Source organism: Liolophura sinensis, chromosome 3 (genome assembly GCF_032854445.1).
Source record: "Liolophura sinensis isolate JHLJ2023 chromosome 3, CUHK_Ljap_v2, whole genome shotgun sequence".
Lineage (NCBI taxonomy): Eukaryota > Metazoa > Mollusca > Polyplacophora > Chitonida > Chitonidae > Liolophura > Liolophura sinensis.
Window position 1 is genome coordinate 9283966 of NC_088297.1, and position 24109 is coordinate 9308074.

The 24109-nt window shown below is 40.5% G+C and overlaps 2 protein-coding genes across 2 annotated transcripts in view; both read right to left on the bottom strand.

Moving 5' to 3' along the window:
• The window catches only part of LOC135463325 (uncharacterized), a 55086-nt gene that overhangs the window by 16563 nt on the left and 14414 nt on the right, over positions 1 to 24109 (bottom strand). The gene's annotated exons all lie outside the window — the stretch shown is intronic.
• LOC135463895 (uncharacterized) lies at positions 15549 to 17580 on the bottom strand. Its single transcript, XM_064741359.1, has 2 exons — positions 17538 to 17580; positions 15549 to 16220 (listed from the first exon to the last, which is right to left on the bottom strand). The coding sequence occupies exons 1-2, from the start codon at positions 17557 to 17559 to the stop codon at positions 15706 to 15708; spliced, it is 537 nt and encodes a 178-aa protein (XP_064597429.1). The 5' UTR covers positions 17560 to 17580; the 3' UTR covers positions 15549 to 15705.

Genomic DNA, 24109 nt, shown 5'->3' on the forward strand with positions numbered 1-24109 from the left:
CGACGACGTCAGGGATTCGGGCTCGGATGTTCTTGTTGCTAAGAGTTTCCGGATAGGTCAGCGGGTACATAACAGGTTTAACAGTTGTCCACCATATACTATCGTCGTCCGAGTAAAACTGCGGGTTCTCTTGCTGGGCGGACATCATCAGAAGGGCAAACGAGGCGTCCATTTTAACATTACCAGAATGCCCAGTCCCTGCCGCCGCCTCCACCATTCTGGAAGCCACTGAATCTGGCATTCTAGAAGCAATGGGATCCACCATTCTGGAAGCCATGGGATCCGCCATTCTGGGAACATTCGGATCTGAAATTCTGGAAGAATTCGGATCCGACATTCTGGAGGCCATCGCATCAGCCATTCTTGAAGTAATAACATTCGTCACCCTGGAGGTTGACGCCTCTGTCGTTCTTGATGCCAGAGTATCCGCCATTCTAGAGGCTAGCGCATCAGGCATCCTAGAAGACACCACCTCCGCCATTCTGGAGGCAACTGCGTCCGCCATTCTGGTGGTCGCTGCTTCATCCATCTTAGGCGTGGTCAGCTCTATGGCCCCGTATCGTCCGGTCGACCCATGCGCTATGGACGAAAGGAAGGTGAAATTCAGTTGCCTGTGTGACACAACTTACTTTTGTCTATAACACATACCCAAAACCACACTAAACGCTAAACTTCTAATGTCATATTCTTAAATTTTGCTACTTAACTAAACAGCATATATCTACCTATATACAAAGTACAGACGGGGACAGATTTTGTAGTTATGCTTAGTCTGAAGGCAAAATAACCAAGGCAGTAATTTATACTGTAAACAATTACTGACACACGAAATTTCTTCCTTTGCAAATTCCTAAGAAAAGTAACTCTGGAATATTACTTGTAATCAGGATAAAATATTCCCATTGTGGGAATTTTTTCAGATCTAAACTCGAAAATCTGATATGATTTTTAAAATGTATCATTTAACATTAGGCCTACACTTCATGTTTGTAAACTGAGTTTTTAACCTAATATTACACATATTTCCAAAGATTCAGGCTTTTTCTTTATATATATATATATTCTCCGATAAAATTATGGGATTCAAAAGAGTGTTGAAATCAACATGTATTTGGCTTCACACGGGACCCACATAACTACATGCAAGTAAAGGAATTCCATAAAGTGTAGGTTTAACTACAAATAATATCTTACTGATTCAGTTTGGACAAAATTCTTCAGCTCTGTTTTCACCTTATTTCAAATTGGTTTCAGCGCCATCATTATCTGTCTATCACAGGCAACGATTAATTTATTCATTTATATTTTATTTGACTGTTCTTCAACGCTCTACTTAATAATTCTTAACTTATACGATGGACATCAGCTTTATACTGAACCAGATTGCTTTGGGCAAGTTACAGACGAGTGAGTGAGTGAGTGAGTGCTTGGGGGTTTAACGTCGTACTTAACAATTTCTCAGTCATATGACGACGAAGGAATCCTCAGAGTGCATGTAATATGCCTCCTTGGCGCAGGGCAGATTTCCACCCCTCTTTTATCTAGCGCTGCTTCACTAAGACGCCTTACCGAAGGCATGTAAGCCGCCCCGCCGAAGCCATTATACTAATACGGGTCAAGCAGTAGGTGCACTATCCCCTTCGTGTTGAACGTCAAGCGAGGAAGTTCCAACTCTCTCTTTCAAAGTCTTAGGTGTGATTCGACCCAGGACTGACCCTGGATCTACCGCTCTCGAAGCGGACGCTCTACCAAAAGTTACAGACGAACTTTACCACGTGTAATGTACAGTATGTACATCTTATTGGTGGAAGACAAGTGGTTTTCAATGAAGGTCAGACTGCGCAAGCGCCCACAAAATTTACGGTTGCTGCAAGGTTTTGCTGTTTCCTCACAATAACGCTTTCAAAATGGCAACGAAAACGTCCTAATGGCACTGCACTACGCATTAGCTGATTCTGTACACGAATGCGACATAATTGCATTATAAAGGAAAACCTGTTCGATTTTCTCGTGGATCACATTTAGCAGAAACTACAGAAGCATTGTTAAAGCATCGTTATCACTTGGCAAAACCTAAATTAGTGCCAATAAAATTCTGAATTTTGTTGACATGGAGACTGAAAGGGTATGAACAGTTATACAATAACCGCTGAGGATAAACTTTGAAATTCAGTGGCTGTACGTGACAAGCAGCATATCCTGACGAGCTAACCTCTATGGAATTCCAATTTAAAGATGGGATACACGTTTTTCTCAAGAGTATATATATATATATATATATATATATATATATATATATATATATATATATATATATATATATATATACACACACACACACACACACACACACACACACACACATACGTACATACAAACCAAACAACTAATTTCTTCATACACATACACTTGTATAGTATGCCTGGAAGGGAAATACACAACATATAATACTCCTGAACGACATAACTCCATGCTTGCGGGTCTCTGTATGCGCACAGATATATCGGTATATGTTCCCGCACTATAGCTTGGACTGGCCACTGTTCTATTATAATACATGAATAGGACGTCACCAGCTTCATCGTCATGAAATAATAACACTTTCACACCTTGGGTCTGAATTATACTTTAAACGGGAAAGGTTCCCCAAACGGACAACAATGAGTGTACCTCAACCAATCATAGATACATACTACAGGTGAAACTGAGGGGGGGGGAGGTGAAATTGGGGGGGGGGGGGGGGGGAATAAGAAATTTAGGAATTAAAGGAAAGTCGTATCATGATAGGTACACTAAAATTAGCACTATAGGGAAAATATCAAGTCTGATGTTTTCCTAATAGAGCACTTATTGCCTCTCCACCAAACCCTATTTCTGAGCATCCTTGAGCCTTCAACTGGACTATTCTGTTCCGTGTTCAACAATTAGAGACGACTCAGGATGTATGGAGACTATATGCAATATACAAAGTGAATTTGCAAATACAGCAAAATCGGAGTATGTCAAGATATCCAGGTACCTATACAACACAGCTCAAAAGCGTTAATGAACAACCGACGCAATTTCAAAAATTATTTCAAAGAAAATTCATTTAATATAATATACTTGTAACAAATCTCAATGCAAGTACCTTCTGGTGTATCTATCTGATGTACATTTACGATAGTGTGACTTCATACATGCTCAATATGTTTTTAAGAATCAAGCACTAGCAAACTTTCCGTTACATGCATACACAGAACACATCGCATCATTTAAAAATACATAAACATGTTAAAAATTATATATTAAGAGAGCCAAATATTTGTTACCTCGTTTGGAATTTGTAAACACGAAAACCCATTTATAACGACAGATCAAATCACCGGACAAAATGTAACATGCCACCACACTAAAGGAGATAATTCCTGTAAATCATGTATCTGTTACCAGTGCCCTCTACCATCTCAAAAAACAACGCCAATGAGTACTGATAAATCTGTAGCATTGTTACGCAAGAAGGAAAGGGAACTATGGTTTCACTACTTAAAGGTTTGCTTCCCTTCGTACTTGGCCGCCAAAATTCCATTTGTCAGCTTGAAAAGTTTAGTGGTGATGAGTGTTTCATCGCCTAAGAGAAATACCTGTATATGTACATAATTTGTGACTACTTTTTCCTCAGAGAAAGGTATGGGAATACATAAATTGCATTCTATTTGCCAAATAGCTCATCTTTCAACGTGGAAGCTGGTATTAATTCTTGACGACCCGATGTCACAAAACTTGGACAGTATTTCTTCGTACAAGCAAAAATGTTTTGCATTCAAGTTCCGTTAAGTGCTTAACTCGGTTTTCTTTAGAAAAACTCTATATTGGACAGGCTACTTAAGCCAATGACTGAACATAAAAAAGTTTCGTGACACGGGACTCAATACTTATCGGTTACTACCTTAAAACGACGTGATGTTGATGGTGGCACATACTTAAACTTAACCAGGACATCCACACATGTAATTGCATATGAATGTCGCATTTCATATAAAAAGTGCCACAGCGCTGATATCGAATCGTTAATCCAGAATATTGCATGTCGCTTTCCACAAATTCACTCATATGAATGTGTTAGCGCCATGCTCAAGAAGTTGCCACTAGTACGACGGTGGTCATATGTATTGGTTCAGGAAATCGAGTTCATTACCGCCCTTCGCCAGGTACCTGGCAAACCTCCTTACTCACAGGCGCAGCCGAACAAGTGAGAGCCTGAGGTCAAAGGTCGGCTGAAGCGAGAAGAACACATCAGACGACTGAGATTTCTTTCGTCCTATTAAAAATACTACAAGATATTGCAAAAAACACAATTGCAACACAGAAACACGTCATAGCAGTTTTTCATCTCATCTCGGTGGTCATTTAAAAAAAAACTTAAAATTTAAGTAAGATTAAAAATTAACTTAAATTTAAAAATTAAAAGATTTTTTCGAGAGACATGCATGATAGGTAAATTGTAAGAACATCGTCCACACCGTACCTTACATAAATCAACAATTCCCTACAAATGAATCGTCATTGGGGTCGGATATACACCATACCGCAAACATATGTTCCTGGCCACACAGAACAGTGATAAAAGCAATACGTCAAAGATTGTTAAAATGGCAACGACAGTGTGACAACTTACATCAACTCTCGCACAGAATCCTGTCAGCAAGGTCGATACATGCCATAGGCTTCCTAATCAACCTTTACTGTACATATAAAGTCTTCGGAAAATATTGGGCATTGATAGCTTGATAAAAAGAAGATGAGAATCAGGGAGCACCAAGACAAATTATAGACAGAACAACGCACATTTAACGCAATATTCGCCAAATGAAACGGCAAAGTGTCTTTTTTTTTCTACTCCCTTGACAAGTGTTCAGAGTTTGAAACAGAGCTCACGACCATCCATGACGGTGATATCAACTGCCCACGGCGAACGTTCATCTCCCAACAGCACAATGGTTTTGCCACTAGGTGTCAACCATGAACCAAACGTAACTTAACCAAACCGCACTGCATGTCCAAACAACGTATGTCCTTAAATATAACCTGACCATTCCTGAAGCGTATATTACAACTGCAGCTAAGTGGCGTAGTTAGTGAGTAGCTATATGTTCTTTCACAGCATTCGCCAGCGTTTATATTTTAGCAAATGGTGCTCGAAACCTTTCAAGAGAATGTCATGGATTGCCGTATTATTCACATAAAACTCATCTCATTATGCAATTTTAACAATACAATCCTGTTTTAACCAATGCATGAACAATGTGAATAGGGCTAATTTCATAATTTCACAAAGTCGAATTGTCTGGAAAAATTATGACATGTTAAAAAGCTTACAGCTTGAAAACCACAAGCCGCATGCAACGTGAACTCTGGATTCCACCCGTAAAATAATCATAGATATTAGTCTCAATAAACAAAGCTCTAACCCTTAAATCTGCCCTAAATTCACCGTATCTACACATGAACTGTTTCCTAACATGCTTTCCCAACTGTATTAATGAATGTGTCTCTTAAAACCTCCCAAGTGCATGCATTTATCCAAGCTATAACGGTTAAAAAAAGGACGATTCTAAAGTCTTTCTTTCACACCGCTCCTGCTTTTCTCGCTTCTAACAGCGCCCTCTGGCTGTTGGCGAACTCCCGCGATTTGCTGAGAGAGTATGGATATTGGTGGTCTTTGAGGAACCGGTCTAGATGATGCCTGTAGTTCGATATGGATGCAGGGCCGTACCTCTGACCGTTAGGTCGCTTCAGAATCTGGAAGAACTCGACTAGATAGGCGTCCAGTTCTTCAGCGGGAATCTCCTCGACGTTCCGAGCTTCCTTGTACTTATTCCAAAGCCACCGTTCCAGCGTGGTCACAGCTTTGATGATGTCCAGGACAGTGTGAGAGGGTTTCTGATCAGCGCTGACCACTCGGGCACGGATATTCCTCGCGCTAAGCCGTTCCGGAAAGACTCGAGGGTACAGGAACATGTCGACTGATCCATGCCGGTCGTTCCACACACGCGCAGGTGATGCTGGCGAGGAAAGGAAGAAGGGATTTAGAGTAAGAAAGCTCCAAACACCTAGATAAACCATACGTCATAAACACCTACATAAACCATACGTCATAAACACCAAGATAAACCATACGTCATAGACACCTAGATAAACCATACGCCACAGACACCTAGATAAACCATACGTCATAGACACCTAGATAAACCATACGTCATAGACACCTAGATAAACCATACGCCATAGACACCTACATAAACCATATGTCATAGACACCTAGATAAACCATACGTCATGGACACCTAGAGAAACCATACGTCATAGACACCTAGATAAACCATACGTCATCAACACCTAGATAAACCATGCACCATAAACACCTATATAAACCATACGTCATAGACACCTGGAGAAACCATACGTCATGGACACCTAGAGAAACCATACGTCATAGACACCTGGAGAAACCATACGTCATAGACACCTACATAAACCATACGTCATAAACACCTAGATAAACCATACGTCATAAGCACCTAGATAAACCATGCACCATAAACACCTAGATAAACCATACGTCATAGACACCTGGAGAAACCATACGTCATAGACACCTAGAAACAATACGTCATAGACACCTAGAAACAATACGTCATAGACACCTGGAGAAACCATACGTCATAGACACCTACATAAACCATACGTCATAAACACCTAGATAAACTATACGTCATAAACACCTAGTTAAACCATACGTCATAGACACCTAGATAAACCATACGTCATAGACACCTAGAGAAACCATACGCCATAGACACCTATTTCACGTATTTTCCATGGGGCACTTTAACTTACTAGAACTCTACCTAAAGTTACCAAATGCTCCTTCAATCTACCATTTTGCAATGCCATTTTCAGCTACTATCCACAGATTGAGCACCCTGAATTGCAAGATAATTAAAACAACTTAAATAACCGTAAAGAAACAAGAAGCCAAGGCAGTGTGGTAATTTTCTACATGAAAACAAAACATTCCTGGTGTCCTTTAATCACAAGTATTATTTTCCCATACAAAACTGAACTAAACCCCATAAGCCATACATCGTATCCCTAAACATCTGAAACAGTTATGGTTCAAACCTCGTCAAAACAACCGAGCATCAACAGCTCTCAGTACATAGCTTAAATAAACTGATATCTTATCTGTCACTAGCTTAAAGCTGTGGTTTTGAATTTACTTTTTTGTTTTTCATCATTAAATTCGCTCGAACATTCCATGAGCTAATGCATAACGTACATGAAGAGAACATGAGCAAGTTGCAAATGTTATGACTGATTGGCTGATTGCTTGATTGGTGTTTCATCTTGATCAAGTATGTTTCCATTATACATCGGACGCCATGTTTCTGGGTGCAGCAGGCCGCAGGAAACTTACGACTTAAATCATATTGTGACAGTCGCACAAACTTAAACACTGAAAATATGGAAAAATATACACGAAAAAGACTCCCCCCAAAATGACAGCTAATGTGTTTAAATTGCGATATGCACAAACCACTGCTGAATGCTTTACGGTGGCTCCTGTTTCAGTCGCTATACATACATACCATCATTACAATTATCATGGTAAGAGACTACACCAAGTCTAAGGGATAAAGCATGAACACATGCCAGACAAAAAAATCAAAACGAGTTTTCAACCGTTCTAATGATACGTATGAATTTCTTGCCTAATAGTAAACACACACTTTATGATTATTGCACAGGCCACCACTGATGAATCTACACCAGACCAAGACTGCGTGTGTCACATGGAATGAGGTGAACTTTGTCGTCTAGGGACCATGATGTAATGAGAGCGCTAGACGCAGAGAATGAAGGAGACTAATACATCATCATTCCAATCCCCTTGGGGTGTCTAGACCTCAGCCCTCTAGGCAAGCATTGAGTAAAAAGCGATTAACCCAGAGCTCTCCCGTGATTGTCCCGCTAAACAGAATAGGTCCACTATGTTCAATTTATTTATTTGATTGTAGTTTAACACCATGATTTTTATTAATGTATTTATTTCATTGGTGTTTTACGCCGTATTCAAGACTATTTCACTTATATGACGGCGACCAGCATTATGGTGGGAGGGAACCGGCCAGAACCCGGTGAGAACTCACGACCATCCGCAGGTTTCTGCCAGACCTTCCCACGTACGGCCGGAGAGGAAGCCAGCATGAGCTATAACACCATGATTTTTCACCTACAGGATGACAGTCAGTTTGCATGTGAGAAAAATCAGAGTGCAAGTGATAAACCATCGACTAAATCCTTTAAACCACAATTCTGTCCCCAATGCGGGCTATGTGCCCCCCCCCCCCCCGATGTGTTTCGTATTTCAGTTATTTGCATCGTTGGTGGCGATACTGTAGTCTTGTATTAAAACTATATTTTATGCATATTTCGAATTTTAACATATTTATTTATTTAGCTAGTTTAAAAAGTGTCTTCTTAGTGTTTGTGCTGAATTTGGATGTTATCATTCTCCCGTCCAAATGCTATTTATTGGTTCTAACATGTTCTGGCCACATTATGGCTTGAATACAGCCAGTGTGGCGTCAAACACTAATCATTCACTTGCCAAACCCACTTTAAAACTTTACGAAAAGCATGACAATATTACCCCAAAAATTTAGAGACTAGTGCCACAAAATCTTTTATCTCAGCAGTCTAAGCCAAAGGACCAAGCGGGTGTAACCGCCTTACAGTAACCTTTGTCCAACGCGTGCAAATTAAGTCCAAGAGATTTTATCAATGTTTCTTTATCCTTTTATTATGTAAACACAAACGTCGGCATCCTTGTTCGAATGCCACAACAGCAGTTAAATTCCATACCCACAGAGCATGATCTCTGATCATGGTAAGACAAAAACGATTAAAAAATGAGATATGATAATTCAATGGGATGCACTAAGAGCATTGACTTAACAATCGAGAATATTATTAATGACAATGCGCAAGTAAAAAAGACAATGTTTTGTACATGTGTCAGCAGCATAAATCACAAATATGATAAAAAGCTACTCCAAATCTTCTCATTTCAAGCCCAACAGAAAGGAATTCTAATAACATAGACATTCATCATATCTCATGATGTGAACATAAGAACACCCAGCGAGGTAGACTTATTACGATGTGTGGTATGGAAGTACTTCAGTCAAATATTTACTAACAGACCGTCATAGACAAGAGTGATTGGGGGGTAAACAGGAAAATCTAACGCTTTTCAATGTAGAAATTATGTTCTCCCTGAAGTCTGCCAAATGGTTTGGTAGAAACACTCAGACACCAAGTCACTTGGTCCAATAATGACCAAATGTCTTGAAATGTCTGTCTCACAACTTGATCTAACTTTGAAGTCTCTTGTTACACTGATACGTGCAGGAAAGGTAAACATGTATGTCTTGGGGAATAAGGTGAGTATATATATAAATATATATATACATACCTTGATTATGCTGCTATAGCCGTTCAAAAGGCATCGAATAACATACTACATACATGTATATAAGTTCATTCCTATGTATCCCAGCACACCTGTCAGATACAGCGAAAATCTGGATAATGTTCGACACATTCGGCCTCATTATTAGCCTGTATCATCGTGCTTTGTATCTAATTATGCCTGGAAGGAAATACATATGTTTGGCGGTTGACTGTATATAGTTTAATTGTAGATCCAACCAGACTAAAATTCTCGTTGACTTGCCACCAGATAGCCATCTGCCTATTTTAACCAGTTTTCTGACATTTTAATGGAGAAGCCACGGTGTTTCTATGCAGCTAAGTACCGTTTCAAATGCGTCCCACAAGCATACCATTTGCACACGTGTATCTATGGCTGGTTTCACTTAAGAAAGTACATCTACTTCAGACATTCACTTATGCTTCTTTCAAGATTCCACATCAGATTCAGTGAAATTCAAAATCTATGTACTATCGCCCAGATTTCATTATTACATTATTATTATCAGCGTAATATTAATAAATATCTGGATCAGTTGCTTCCCGATGTTTTACTTATCAATTTTCTTGACCGGTACAGTTTTTTGTGGATGGAATATTTATCAATGTATCAATCATTACATTATTTGTCGATGCAGTGCTTCAATATATGATCCACGCCTTTTTGCCGATGCGTAAATCATCAATATCTGGATCACTGCCTAAGCATAAATCATCAATATCTGGATCACTGCCGAAGCATAAATCATCGATATCTGGATCGCTGCCGATGCACAAGTCATGAATATCTGGATCACTGTCGATGCACAACTCAGCAATATCAAGATCCTTTCACTCTATTGCCTATGCACTAACACTGATAGCTGCTTTTTGCGCTCAGTAAACGCTGCTTGACTCAGGTGAAACGCCGGAGACTTGCTAATGGAATGAGGGTAGTTGTTTTCTTTGAGGAATCGATCGATGAAGGAACGAACATTGGAGAAGGACGCCTGGGTGTATTCCGCGCCGTCAGGCCGTCTCAGGACGCCGTAAAACTCCGTCAGGTAGGCGTCCAGTTCCGCTATCGGCATATGCTCGATGCTTCTCGTTTCTCCGTGACGCTTCCACATCCACCGTTCCAGGGTAGCCACGGCTTTCACGAGGTGCAGCGCCGTCTGGCGGTGCTTGCTCTCCACGTTGCGAATCCTTGTGAGTATGGTGTCGTAGTGTAGCCGGTCAGGGTAATTGCTCGGGTACAAGTCCTGAAGTTGACCACACAGATCTGTCCATCCTGGAGCTACGGCTGCCAGCGACCCCTGGTGGAATAACGCTGACAAAGGAAGCAGGACAAGAAGGGGAATAACTACATCATAAAAAAACAGGGACACAACTGCAACACTTGGTACAGACTTCAATCTAACAGACAACATGTACAAATCTTGGCACACAACAATATCGGCTTCACAGAGAAAGTGGTCCTATAACTTGGCTTCTAAATCTACACAAAGGAGTAGACTGAATAGTAACCGGTAGACTGAATAGTAACCGGTAGACTGTAGCAATCACTGCTTTGATCATTACAGGCCGGTTCGTTTCAAGTGAACAGTGCAGTAAAACAAGTCCAAACGTCCTTATCACATCATGGGCTACATGTGCTTCTCTGCAACAAGTAGACCCACCATGCCTACTATTCAAACTTAGTCTATAGTAGCTGGCCAAAACAAATGACGTTATTATACAGTAAATCAAACCTTTCGTTGTATGCAAGAACAATGTATTCAAGAATCCCAGAATAACATGTATTAAAATTAAACCACGCAATAAATGCCTGGACGCAGTGACACATCTACCGCACAGTTGTTTAAAAGGTTTTTTTTATGATTTTGTATTTAGTCAGATTGGATTTTCGTTTCACTCTTTTCGCATTTGGAGACTCGTATCAGTATTGAATTCTGAACTAACACTTGACAAAGTTTTACACCCGGTCTCAACACAAAGTCCGAGACGAGAAATTAGACTAATATATAAAGTCGTTTATTCTTTTTTTTTAAGCTCTATTTTCCAAGATTGGCTGTGAGAGCTGCTTAGCGTGCTAACCCTTAAACCGCCACTGATATGTGCAATACAATGTTTAGTGCAGTGCAAAAGACTGAAGAAGAAGAAACAATAAAAGGCCATATATTCATTTAATCCGGAGGTCATACATGTGTACCGGGCCAATATATACTTCACTCATACTACAGTTGTCAGGCTGTTATATAATTATGTGACAGCGGGCAGATCCTGTAAGGAAACCACAGCACCTAATCACCAATATGGCAAACATCCTAACTTAAAGCCACTGCCGAAGACGCAAAATCTGGATTCGAAAACGGCCTCGTGCGTGCCCAGGAAGCCATTAGTCCACCAAGCTAGCGGGAGACTCTCTCAAAGGTCTGGACACAGTTGTTCTAAAGTGTATTAGACAATGCAGGCAATAGTATATATTCACGATTTTAACAAAGCCCAGCAACCAATACACAGACCAACTGGAACAGCAGTAGAATTAGTTATATATCGCATATTTCATATACTGTTACATTTGGGCTAAGCTCAAAATTAAAGGCTTCACTTTAAGTAAAATCTGGTATGACTTGACACAGTTTTGAACAACCTGACAGTTATTAACGATGTGGGTGCTCTTTTTAGATATTTTTAACAATTGGTTAACAGTTGTCTTGATAAAGGTGATTTCGATCATAGCGAAACCGACAGACATCCAGATCAAAGTTGTTTTGCCTTTAGTATGGTGAGAAATCAAAACAAACTGCACATGCGTTTTGTTTAGTGAAACCCCAAGTCAAGGACATTTATGCTACTAAGTGACGATTTAAATAAATTGAAACTTTCTACATATGCTTAGAACACAGGGATTACGGCAATGTACAAATTTGGAACAACTCTTATCCGCTTGGGACTTCCATGTCTTTTCTCCGTAGTCCCTTTTACTCCAATACTACAGTATCTGTTTTCAATGTCACAGCTATCAGTCAAGGGCCAAAACACCCATGCATGAAACTGGTAGAAAGTTTCTGTATTAAATAGATTTTGCACTTTTTCGGGATATTTCCATGAGACGTGCCCTGGCACAATTAAAAGCCCGCTGACTTTTCCAAAATAAAGGGGATTTTGTGATCGAATCGGTGTAATTGTTCTCCTTCAAAAAGCGGTCAATATTGCATCTGAAGTTGGAAAAAGCCTCAGGTTTGTAATCGTCTCCGTTAAACTTTTTGAGAATTGTGAAAAACTCCGACAGATAGACGTCCAAAGTTTCCGGTGAAATCGTCTCCACAGGCCTCTCCTCATTGTGTTGGCACCATAACCACCTTTCTAAGGTGGCAATACACCGCACCAAGTGCACCACCGTACATTTGGACTTCGCCCAAATTTTGGGAATTCGACTCCGAATAGCTTCGTCGCACAAATGTTCAGGACAGCTCGCAGGAAAGAGACCACCGTCGCCAATGGCCGAATTCCGCTTCTGTTCATACCCGACCATACCCTTTGCGGTTACAGCATCGTCAGAACTGTGAATACCCAGGGAAGCTACAAAGTAGCAAGGAAAGAAGGCAACTTGTTTAGGACACTGAAGCTATTATTACATCTTTACAGAAAGAGAGAGAGAGCTCATGGTCAGTCATGCGATCGTTATTGCATATTTCATCTTTACTATTTCCGCATCTCCTTTACATATAAGTAGCTATTTTTTGTGAGTAGACTCCTGTACTAATTGTATATAAATTAAATACACTCTAGGAACTCAATATAACGTTGAGTTGAGTAATACTGAGTACACAGCCCTAGCTTATAAATATCCCCCCATACACAACACGGTAACAGCGTTACCTTGTAAGTCCGGGCATCCCATATCAAGATGCCATTACTAACATGCCATCACACTCATGTCATCAATCCAATAAACATAGACAAATGACGAATATATACGTCAAGTCTGGCAGCATTGCACTCTCGTTAGCGCTTAAAATTCAAATCAACCATATCTTTCTTTCCATTCACGAGAACAATATGAGCCGATTGAATGACTTTCCAGCACCACTTTGCACGTGACGTGTGTGTATCACCTGTGCATTACTACTCAGCTAGCTAAGCGTTAAGCTACAAGTGAGCACTTGCACACAGACTTCTTCCCCTCAAACGTAAAACAAATAAGTGACATTTACCGCCATTTAATAGTAAACACTACTTTTAATCTGACCAGTAGTAGCATTTTAAATGTGAAAAAAATATATATACACAAAACGTTCTGCTTTCAGATTCCATCAGCAAACACTGATGTGTACATAAATGGTACCTTGTACGAAACCAAAGGCACGTCATTTTTTCTCGACAAAATAAAAACCTTCGGTGTGAAGGAAAACAACCTAGATCTTCACATCACAGCCTCTACTACAGCGTGATGGTTGGTTGGTTGGCAAATGGTCACGTGATACAGAAACAGGCTAAGAAAACTGATAAACTCTCTTCGCAGTGAGATCAAGTTTTCAGGGAATCAAAATTCAGAATTATTTTTCGAGTGTTTTTTCAAACGCAGTTATTTGAATTCATGTCCTGGCATTATCGGATTCTGGTCAGTTGAACTAAGGTCTCAGTTTTGACAGGCATTCTGCACAAAAAGATCTTTTAAGAACAAAGTAACTGTTTTGCCCATACCTTCTCTGTTCCATTATTCCATAATGGAATACCCACTGATTCGCGACGAAATCTTTTTTTTAATGTTGACAGCGTACACCTTTATCAGCATTTAACTTCCTAGTGTTAACAAAGTTGGACATGCGAGGAGATGTGTCACAACGGCGTCTAGGCAGTCATTATATGGGCGGCAAGCACGCAGAAAACAGGTGGCTTCGCTGTACAGCGTCATGGTTTCTCAACGGAAATCTACACGTGTACAACTCGTACAACTGCATATTTGCCATACTTTCTATGTAGTTAATCTGTTAACTTCAATCTCAAAATTATATATACCCTAGCTTTTGCGCGGTACAATGTCTTACCACCACATGCAGCTTGCACTTTTCTCTACAACATATCAAAAAACATAAACCTAACATGACCACAATTTCTTTGAGCTGTGGTTGCTTAAACCCAGTCAATTTGAAGTCACCTACAGGGGTGGATACTAATACTGAGCATTAAGTTTTCAGTTTTAACCTGACAAAATTCTGATATATTTTAACTAGAAGCCAAATAGCAATGCAGACATTTATAGCGTATCAACAGCCTGAGGTGTCTGTGTGGCAGTATTATCCAGTCAGTGTTTTTTGCACACATTAGTTCGGGGGCAAATCTTGCACCCAATTGCTCGAATTGCGCATGTGTAACCTAAAGTAAAATTTGCCCTACATCCGCTCGCTGATAATCTATTGTACATTTCTTAACAGTTTGCTCTTTAAACCACAGCCCAAGCACATAACAGTGCATCTTTTTGGCACAGTTGCATCTTCTGTGACGATATAACTGAACTAAAACATAAATGAAATTATTATTTCTGAGGACAATTCATACTACAGCGCACTACATATATGTATAACATATTTTAGCTCAAATTGAACACCTAATTGCTTTAAAACAAAGGGAGGTCCCTGTGTGTAGACAGCTTCTTACTTGTGGGTAATACACTGGTTGATTCGTATCGACCTTGTATGCCACTGCACATGACTTGTACATGTCGCAGCCATGTTGGATCTCCAATGACTTGTTTATTCGCAGCCATGCTGGATCTCCAATAAAAGAATTTTATGAATTTCATTTGAGTGCACATGCTGAAAGGCTCACTCCAGGGTGACACCATGAAATACTTTTGTTGGAGATCCAACACGGCCGCGAGTGTAAGTCATGTATATTGCGGCGTTGGCACAAGAAAGGTTATACACCAGGGTACTCTTTCTAAAGCCTGGCACATACATCAACATCTACACACTAACTGAACAAAATATGTGTTCCTTGAACAGCATCAGAAATATACACCACCATTATTTTGCACCAAGATATAACACAAGCTCAAACAGACAACTATTCTACGCTGTGGAGTCAGATACGTTTCGACAGGATGATGAGTCGTTAATCACGTCGCTCGTGCTCCTTGTGGAATGTTGATAGATGCACAAAGCACAGACTCTGCCTTATCGGCTAGAACTTTTGAGCTTTCGCATTGCGTTGTTCACGCCTAAGAGCTATAGCCTTTCTTGCACGTCTAAATGATAGCGAGCTTTTGAGAAACGCGTGGGACTTTGACACAGAATGTGGGTATTTGTGCATCTTAAGAAACCGTTCAACGTAGTAACGGAAATTAGAGAAGGCATCAGGGGTGTAGTCTTCACCGCTTGGTTTCCTCAAGAGTGGATAAAACTCCTCTAAGTATTTGTCCAGAGTCTTTGCTGGAAGGTCTTCAATCCGGCGACATTCGTCGTACTTGTACCACATCCAGCGTTCCAGCGTCGCCACGGTCCTGACCAGATGCACAACGGTGTCGTTAGATTTTGATTCAATGTCCAGAATTCGACTTCGAATGGTTTCATCCTTCAGAAAATCCGGATACTGCTGAGGGTATAGGCCGAGTTTGTTCAATGTTATCCTGTCCAAGAAAGGGTTCCTTAGAACTGGCGTGTCCACTTCACCGCTACGCCCTGCTTCTGTCCGTGGAGCTACAAAGTAGCAAGCAAACATAGATTGGTGTGAGACAGGTGACCGCAAGAGGCTGATCAGAATACGAAGAACAACATTCTGTGCAGGATACATATACGTGCCGTTTTTTGCTGTTGCATGCCGGATAGAGGATTTCAAAATGTTCAGTAACCTCATTAACTGATGACGGCAAAAACATATCAATATCATGGTTGATCCTATCTGCATTGTTTGATATCAGATATGCACCTTTGCAACGCACATCCAGCAGTAAAATACGGTTGTCTCCAACGTATCTTCAAACCTTACTCCCAAGCTATGTCAATCGTAAGGGAAAACCCAGAATTAAACAGTAAACATGTATCTGTGATACTTTGTTTAATTGTTATTTGACCTGGAACTCATTCATGGACTACGAATTTTGATATGGAATTCATGCCTGAAATATCCAGTGTCTGCCCGACATCATTGAAAACTGATGACCGCTTCTCTCTTGTGTGTTACCGGCTTTATTTCCTATATGTATGATTTCTTACATACCTTTGTCTTTCAGAAATAGTCTTAAACGTTGATTTAGAAATGGATCTTGCGATTATCGACTTGAAACGCCCTTTACGGACTACGAATGGTATACGAATGTCGGACATGACGCTTATATCTATAATGAAACGTCGTTCTGTCGTTGTGACGTCATAATAATGAGCTGGGAAACTAACGGCGTCAAGGATCTACTGCCGGATCTAACAAATTCATGAGTTCATCATGCCACCATCTCTGTTTGGTACCAGACTGTTAATTCACTACCCATTTTTAAACCATAACCTAATTATAAGTCGGTTATAAGATGTGTCATTCTGTGCCAACGGTAGGGAAAAACACAGTCTGATACGACGCATCTGTTTCTAAACGAGCAAGACTCGACATTGCTGAGGCCTCCATGTGCCTGCCCATCTTCATATTTCTTGGGAGCGTATGTTTCCTAGCCCTAAACGCTGCTTGGCTCCGATAGAACGCAGTGGATTTGCTAATGGAGTGCGGGTATCCGTGCTCCTTTAAGTACCTATCTAAGTATGAACGAAAGCGTATGAAGGAGCCCAAATCATAGTCCGTGCCGTTTTGTTTTTTCAAAACGCCAAAGAATGTCTCCAGATATCTGTCCAGTTCCCCAGCTGGGATTTTCTCAAATTCTCTCTCTTCGCCCTTCTTCCACAGCCAACGTTCAAATGTCCACACAGCGCCTACGAGGTTGGTCACGGTTTGATGGGACTTTTCTCCTGACTGGATAACTCTTTCCCTGATCGCCCTTTTCGAGAGTCGTGCTGGGTAGCCGTCCTCACCTGGTCCACCTGTCGTCAGCATCGAATCTCCATCTCGATTCTGAAAACCGCGGTAGTATTGGCGCCAGTCGTCACTCGCGTGGGGCCTGTCTTCAGCTTGTGAACTTTCTCCAGGATATCCTTCGATCCGCCTGCCTGCAACGGCCAAGGAAAGTTACTTCAACTCATAGGCTTCTCACTTGATTTAGTTTCTCAGTTCTTGAGATTGGGTTAGTTTAGTGTAAACGGTGTTCTGTGCACTGGTCTTGCGGATATTCACATCCATTTCAAAGAGTGACGATTTGTACATACATCTGTATGTAGAAATGTCTGTGTGGCCATATAGGCATTCGTATTTGTCCCATCAACATGATCCTTGTATGAACACTTGCAATCAAAGCGCGACCTAGATACCAATATTTGTATTTGACCTATATTTTACTACGAGTCTTCCCTGTACCATTGAAAACGGAGAACTACTTCCCTCTCACAAGTTACCAGCTTTATTTTCTCTTTATATATTATTTATTACATGTATTACTTTAGTGTTTTGGTTGTTCCAGAAATGGGTCTTCCGACCGCTGACATGGAATACAAGTCCTGTACTATTTCCAGAAACAATACTGAAAGGTAGTTTGTCCATACAAAAGAAAACATGTGACCTGCATCAGGAATAACTGTGGTCATTATTTAACTCTCTTTAGTATAAAAACGTGTAAGGAGCCTCATAGGATTTCATTTGGTTCAACCCCTAAAGCCAAACGGAGTATTGTCCAGGTTTGGCATTCATGCTGCACGTCTTTAATTATACTCATGCCTGTAGGCAAAGATAGAAAAGGCTTAATCATCGTCAATCACGTTAACATTTTATGTACGAGACAAAATTAAAGCATGCAGAAATAAGATAGCGTCTCTATAGGGGTGCAAGAGAATATGATATTCACAATGCACCCCTGAATTACACCGCCACTGTACGTACTCCGTATAAACAAATCATGCATTTTTGTTGTTTCTAGTCTATGGGAATTGCCAACTGATATCAGCCCATGGATCTATACAAATAGACGATTCACAACCGAGGGACCAGAAATGTATTCTTCGCCCTCTAAATGGTTAGTCATGGATGAACCGTTCTGAGAAAGACGTGGGTGAGGTGTGTAGGGAACGAAATTACATATAATAACAATCAAGCATAACAATCTGGAAAAGAGCTTCGTGTACAACCACACAAAAAATATATTTCACGGTGATTTTCACTCAATCATGTCTGTGCCATGACACCATCTGGATACCTTACTCTTCACAGACAGTCTGTATGCACAAGGCCTTGATGATAATCGTTAATTACATAGCCAACCACTTTAAGCAAACCTACCACACAAAACAGCAAACCATTATTAATGTGTACCCAACCAGATAAACAGGCTTATGCGACGAGCACGGAAAATGAGCAAATAACATAGAAATAAAGTCACGTTTTAAGCAATAAAACTATGCACCTAATGCATTCAATCAGTCGTTAGATTTCTTTTGAATACCAAATTACGCACATATCCCACGTACACGTAAAAAATGATAAAATAAAATGCATACCGATTTATGAGGATTATCCAGTGAACACCCTCAATAATGAAGAAATCACTCAGAAGTTCTGTCATCCTAAAACACTTGTAACACATTCTCACTATTCATATCGATATATCATCACCAAAACTTGCCTCAAGGTACCTTTGCCCTGACGACAAAATGAAATATTACCATCTTTCACTTGACCCATCCTTCCAGCAATAAGACTTCTATTACATGCACCGGCCCGGATAGCACAGTTGGTACAGCGTCCGCTTCGGGACCGGTAGATCCAAGATCAATCCTTGATCGAGTCACACCTAAGACTTTAAAAGAGGAAGTTGTAACTTCCTCGCTTGGCGTTCAGCATGAAGAGGATAGTGCGACGACTGGTTGACCCGTATCAGTATAATGGCTCGGGCGAAGCGGCTTACTTGCCTTCAGTAAGTCGTCTAAGTGAAGCAGCACTAAATAAAAGAGCGGCGGAAATCCATCCTGCAACAAGGAGGCACATTACACGTACATGCACCCTTAGGATTCCGTCGTCGTCATATGACTGAAAAATTGTTGTGTACGACGTTAAACCCCAAGCACGCACGCACTCACTCACTCTATTACATGCACTAACTAATCTTGTCAAATCTGTTTTCCGTAAAATTATGCCCGGACTTTCGGCTGGCTTGTTGTGCCACCTGACTGTCAAAGAACTCTGAGCACTTAATGATCGAGTGTGGATAGTTGCTCTCCTTCAGGAAAACGTTCCAGGTTGGATGGCAAGCAAAGGGGCCTGATTGACTCTTATCCGGTAAAAAAGTTTCAAATAAAGTTATATACTGACTTTCGCTTGACTTGAAATGCCCTCTGGCTATTAAAGAACTCTAAGGACTTTATGATCGAGTGCGGATAGTTGTTCTCCTTCAGGAAACGTTCAAGGTTGGATCGCATGCAACTGAGTCGGTGAGCACCATACTCCATCCCATTCGTCCGCTTAACCACTGAGAAAAACTCCGCCAGATACTTGTCCAGATCTGCTGCTGGCATACGTTCTATGTACCTCATCTCCCTATATCTGCGCCACAGCCATCGCTGGACCATACAGACAACGCTGACCATGTTGCCGACAATGTGATACGACTTCTGCGAAAGGTTGGGAATCCTAGTGGAGCGGACGCATTGGCTTGTTAGTTCCACAGGCATAACTGCATCCTCTGTTGTTTCTACCGGTGTAAACCCCGGTACATCCTGACGGTCTGCAAGTGAACAAAGGATACTTTGGAAATTGGTCTAGCTTTTATTGACCCGGATAGTCCATCATGGATGACGGCTGGAACACCAATGCCAGTTTCGACGCCTAGATTCATAAATGGAACTTCTTCATACACTAACTGCTGCATATAACATCCTTAATACACGTTTTTAAAGGCTTCAAATATTTAACTTTGTAGCGTAACTCTCCTTTCTTCCTGTCAGATTTTGGATATTTTTCCCATGTCGAAAGCCATAAATGTTCCTCGGTCAACCTCAATCATTCATTCACAGACTGCATGCTACATCTTATATAGATAAGATTCTGTATGAACACTAATGACACTGGGTATAACAGTGAACACTTCCGCACACTACACCACACTGATTTAATCTCTGCAAATGCTGTATCTTATGGCATTGCGATGTACTTCTTTACCCTTGCTAGGCATGGTAACAGAAACATTTATATCTGCCCCCAGAAACATCAAATTTCATTCTAATCGATATCCAGATAACCTAAATGTACTCCTCTGCCTATAATCCCCTTATACATAAGACTACATCAAGGACAGCACAGGTAAAACCAGAGCAGGGAGATGACAGTGTTATAATTGGCAAAGGCCAACTGTCTGGCGTAACTGGTGAAAATATGCAAAAAATAAACAGGTTATTAACAAATATAAAATACCCCTCATCAATTAAAAAATTATTTTTTGGAATAACCTTCTTCATTTCCCTTCAATCTAACATGTTTGTTTTAGAGTTTCTTCTTGTATTCTTAAATTTAGACAAGTAGCGATCCTGACAAATGTCACATTAAAAATTTAATGCATACCTCAATGCATATAATCAAAAAATGAAGACATCAAACATAATACAATCCTAAGTCTCTGACAATGTTTAATGAAACAACAGGTATGAGCCGCTCTACATAGTCCTACTCAAACCATGTTTAGAACACAAAGAATTCAACCAAAACTCGTTAATATTTAGCACTTGCAGATGGGATCGTTTCTTATTTGACACCTATGAAGACGGTATATTTCCTAGCCTTGACCTTGTTTTCAACAATACTGTATGAAAGCAAACAGAGGTCAATCAGCCAGTTAAATATTAAATTCAGTCACATCTGACCAGAGTGGAAAAGTTGTTGAAGCAAAGAACAAAAGACAGAACTGTATTAAGCTTGAAATCAAAAGTCTAAATGTCTGGCTCTTTAATACAAATGACTAAATATATATGTATGCTTTGGGCTTATCCATTTTTCACTCCTGTGACGAGGAGTTATCATTCAGTTAGTGTATCAGTATATATAATGTCTTCTTGTGGCAGGGTGAGTTCATGTCACCAAGGTGCTGCACCACTGTAGCATCATTTCAGTGCTCTCAGTGATGAGCAACAGACAGGCAGCAACAAGCACCATTTTTGAAGCGTTTGGTATGACCAGATCCAGTAAATAACTAATACACTTTAATTTCAATTATCTCACAGTTCACAAACCAAGCAGAGATCATGGGGTAGAGCACTGTAAAACTCGCAAAAAGTCGAAGTCGAAACATCTAATGCTTATGAACATAGGGACTAAAGTCTGTGACTAATTTGAACTATCTCACAGTTCACAAACCAAGCAGAGATCATGGGGTAGAGCACTGTAAAACTCGCAAAAAGTCGAAGTTGAAACATCTAATGCTTATGAACATAGGGACTAAAGTCTGTGACTAATTTGAACTATCCCACAGTTCACAAACCAAGCAGACATCATGGGGCAGCACGGTAAAACTCGCAGAAAGTCGAAGTTGAAACATCTAATGCTTATGAACGCAGACACTAAAGTCTGTGATTAATTTGAACCATCACACTGTTCATGAACTTGTGACTTCATCGTTTCCACGGATTCAGATGTAACATCTCGCTCCCCAAACTCAACTGGCGGGCCGAATGATGTTACCGTTTGTTTGACAGTTTTAGCAGGTTTCTTCAAAGCCGCTAGTCGCACGAGAACCTGCTTTCGGACCTCAAAAGCTGCCCTGCTTTTCTTGAAAAATGGGCTTCTTTTTATCAAGTGGGGGTAGCCCTTCTCCTTCAAAAATCTGTCTACGAAAGATCGCAAATTCCTGTAGGAGCCAGGATCATATTCTTCTCCGTTGGGTTTTTTGACCAAGGAGAAAAAATCTGACAGATACGGGTCTAGTTCAGCAGCTGGTATGTCTTCAATGACCCTTTTCTCAGCGCGAGTATCCTGAAGCCAGCTCTCCAAGACGCCCACAGCGTTTATAAGCCCTCGTATCGTCGGAGCGCACTTTTTGTCCAGATCAACAATCCGATGCCGAACTTTGTGCTTTTTGGCACTGGGCATGTAGCTCATCCATTGAACGTTTGGGCTGGATTCAAGACCAGGCAGGAAGGCAGGAGAGGCTGGCAAACAAAACAGGAAACAGCTATCAGAAAATCTAACCAACACTGCCAGCCTTAAATCCTTACACAAGCTTATCCACATGTTTTTCACTAAGTACCTTTTCATACATAGATATTTCCAGGATGACCTTATCTTATACACAACACTAGAATGATCTGAACGTTTAACACAAGTATCCAACTACATGCATCACTTCACGGTAAAAAACTATTCCTTCCATTCGTCATCCTCTTCACCTCTGATTCATTGCCATTCCATATTTTATGTGCATGTAGGTTTACCAAATACATTGCTTCCAACATTGCTTCCAACATTGCTTCCAACATTGCTGAGCTGGGATCATGTGTTTCCATTTTTAATCCACCATAAAAACAAATTTCAAATAATCTGAGAAATGCATTGTTTTTGATCATTTTATTGAATGAATGGTTGGAATTTAAGGCCACAGACGAGAAGTCATTAGATGTGTGTGCACAGACTGTGTCTTCTTGTGGCAGCACAAGTACATGCTGCTTAAGTGCTGCAACTACTGAAGCTACTTTGGTATGACCCGAACCAGGATTGGATGCCGGATCTCCGGACTTCGAGGCACACTCCACCCATTAGGCCACCCAAGAGGTGTTATCCTTAAAGTTCACCAAAATGCATGTGCAAAACACCGACTACTTGAATTATATACATGCAATATACCCGGGTACAAGCCTATCCACTTATCTCTTCTTAATCTCATTGTTTGAAGAAAAATACTGTGGCCCTACATTATTTTTTCCTTAGCAAAGGCAGATTTATGACGAAAATATCTTCCAGAAATCTGCATGAAAACGTGTCATAAATCAGAAAGCCCTATGTTCAGTAAATAACCGAACGTCGGTGCTAGGCCCAATGCTTATACCCATGCAGGTCGAAGATGAGGACGAGCAAGACTGCTGAAACACAATGATTGGGCCTACGAAGGTCACCCAGAACAAATGCCAGGCGAAAATAAACATCGGCTCTTTGAAAAAGGGACAGAACTGATACTCTTTGGTTTGTATGTTCTCATGGCTATGCTGTTTAATACCGATGTTATGGGAGAGGTTTCTAGATAGCCATCACATGGCAAAATGGCGTCACAAAATGAGTGCTGACAATCATCATTTGCTATTTATATTCTTGACAAGAGGTGTAGAATTTCTCAAATATTTTTAGAACATTTCTGGAATACTGCTTTATTAATCAATTCACCTTTAGTGACAGACTTTATGTTCACTTTAATATCAACAATCCCTGCATTGCTTGGAAATTGTGATCATTCTTTACCCATTCCTCATACCTTTTCTTATCCAAGCAAAGTACAGATAAAACACGAAGGTATAGTCACAGC

What these genes read in the sequence shown, in the direction of transcription:
- LOC135463895 (XM_064741359.1), bottom strand. Translation starts at nt 17,559, where the DNA reads ATGCTGACGACAGGTGGACCAG. An exon ending in GCTGACGACAGGTGGACCAG is followed by an intron (nt 16,221 to 17,537) that starts GTGAGGACGGCT and finishes GCTACTTTGTAG; the next exon opens with CTCCACGGACAGAAGCAGGG.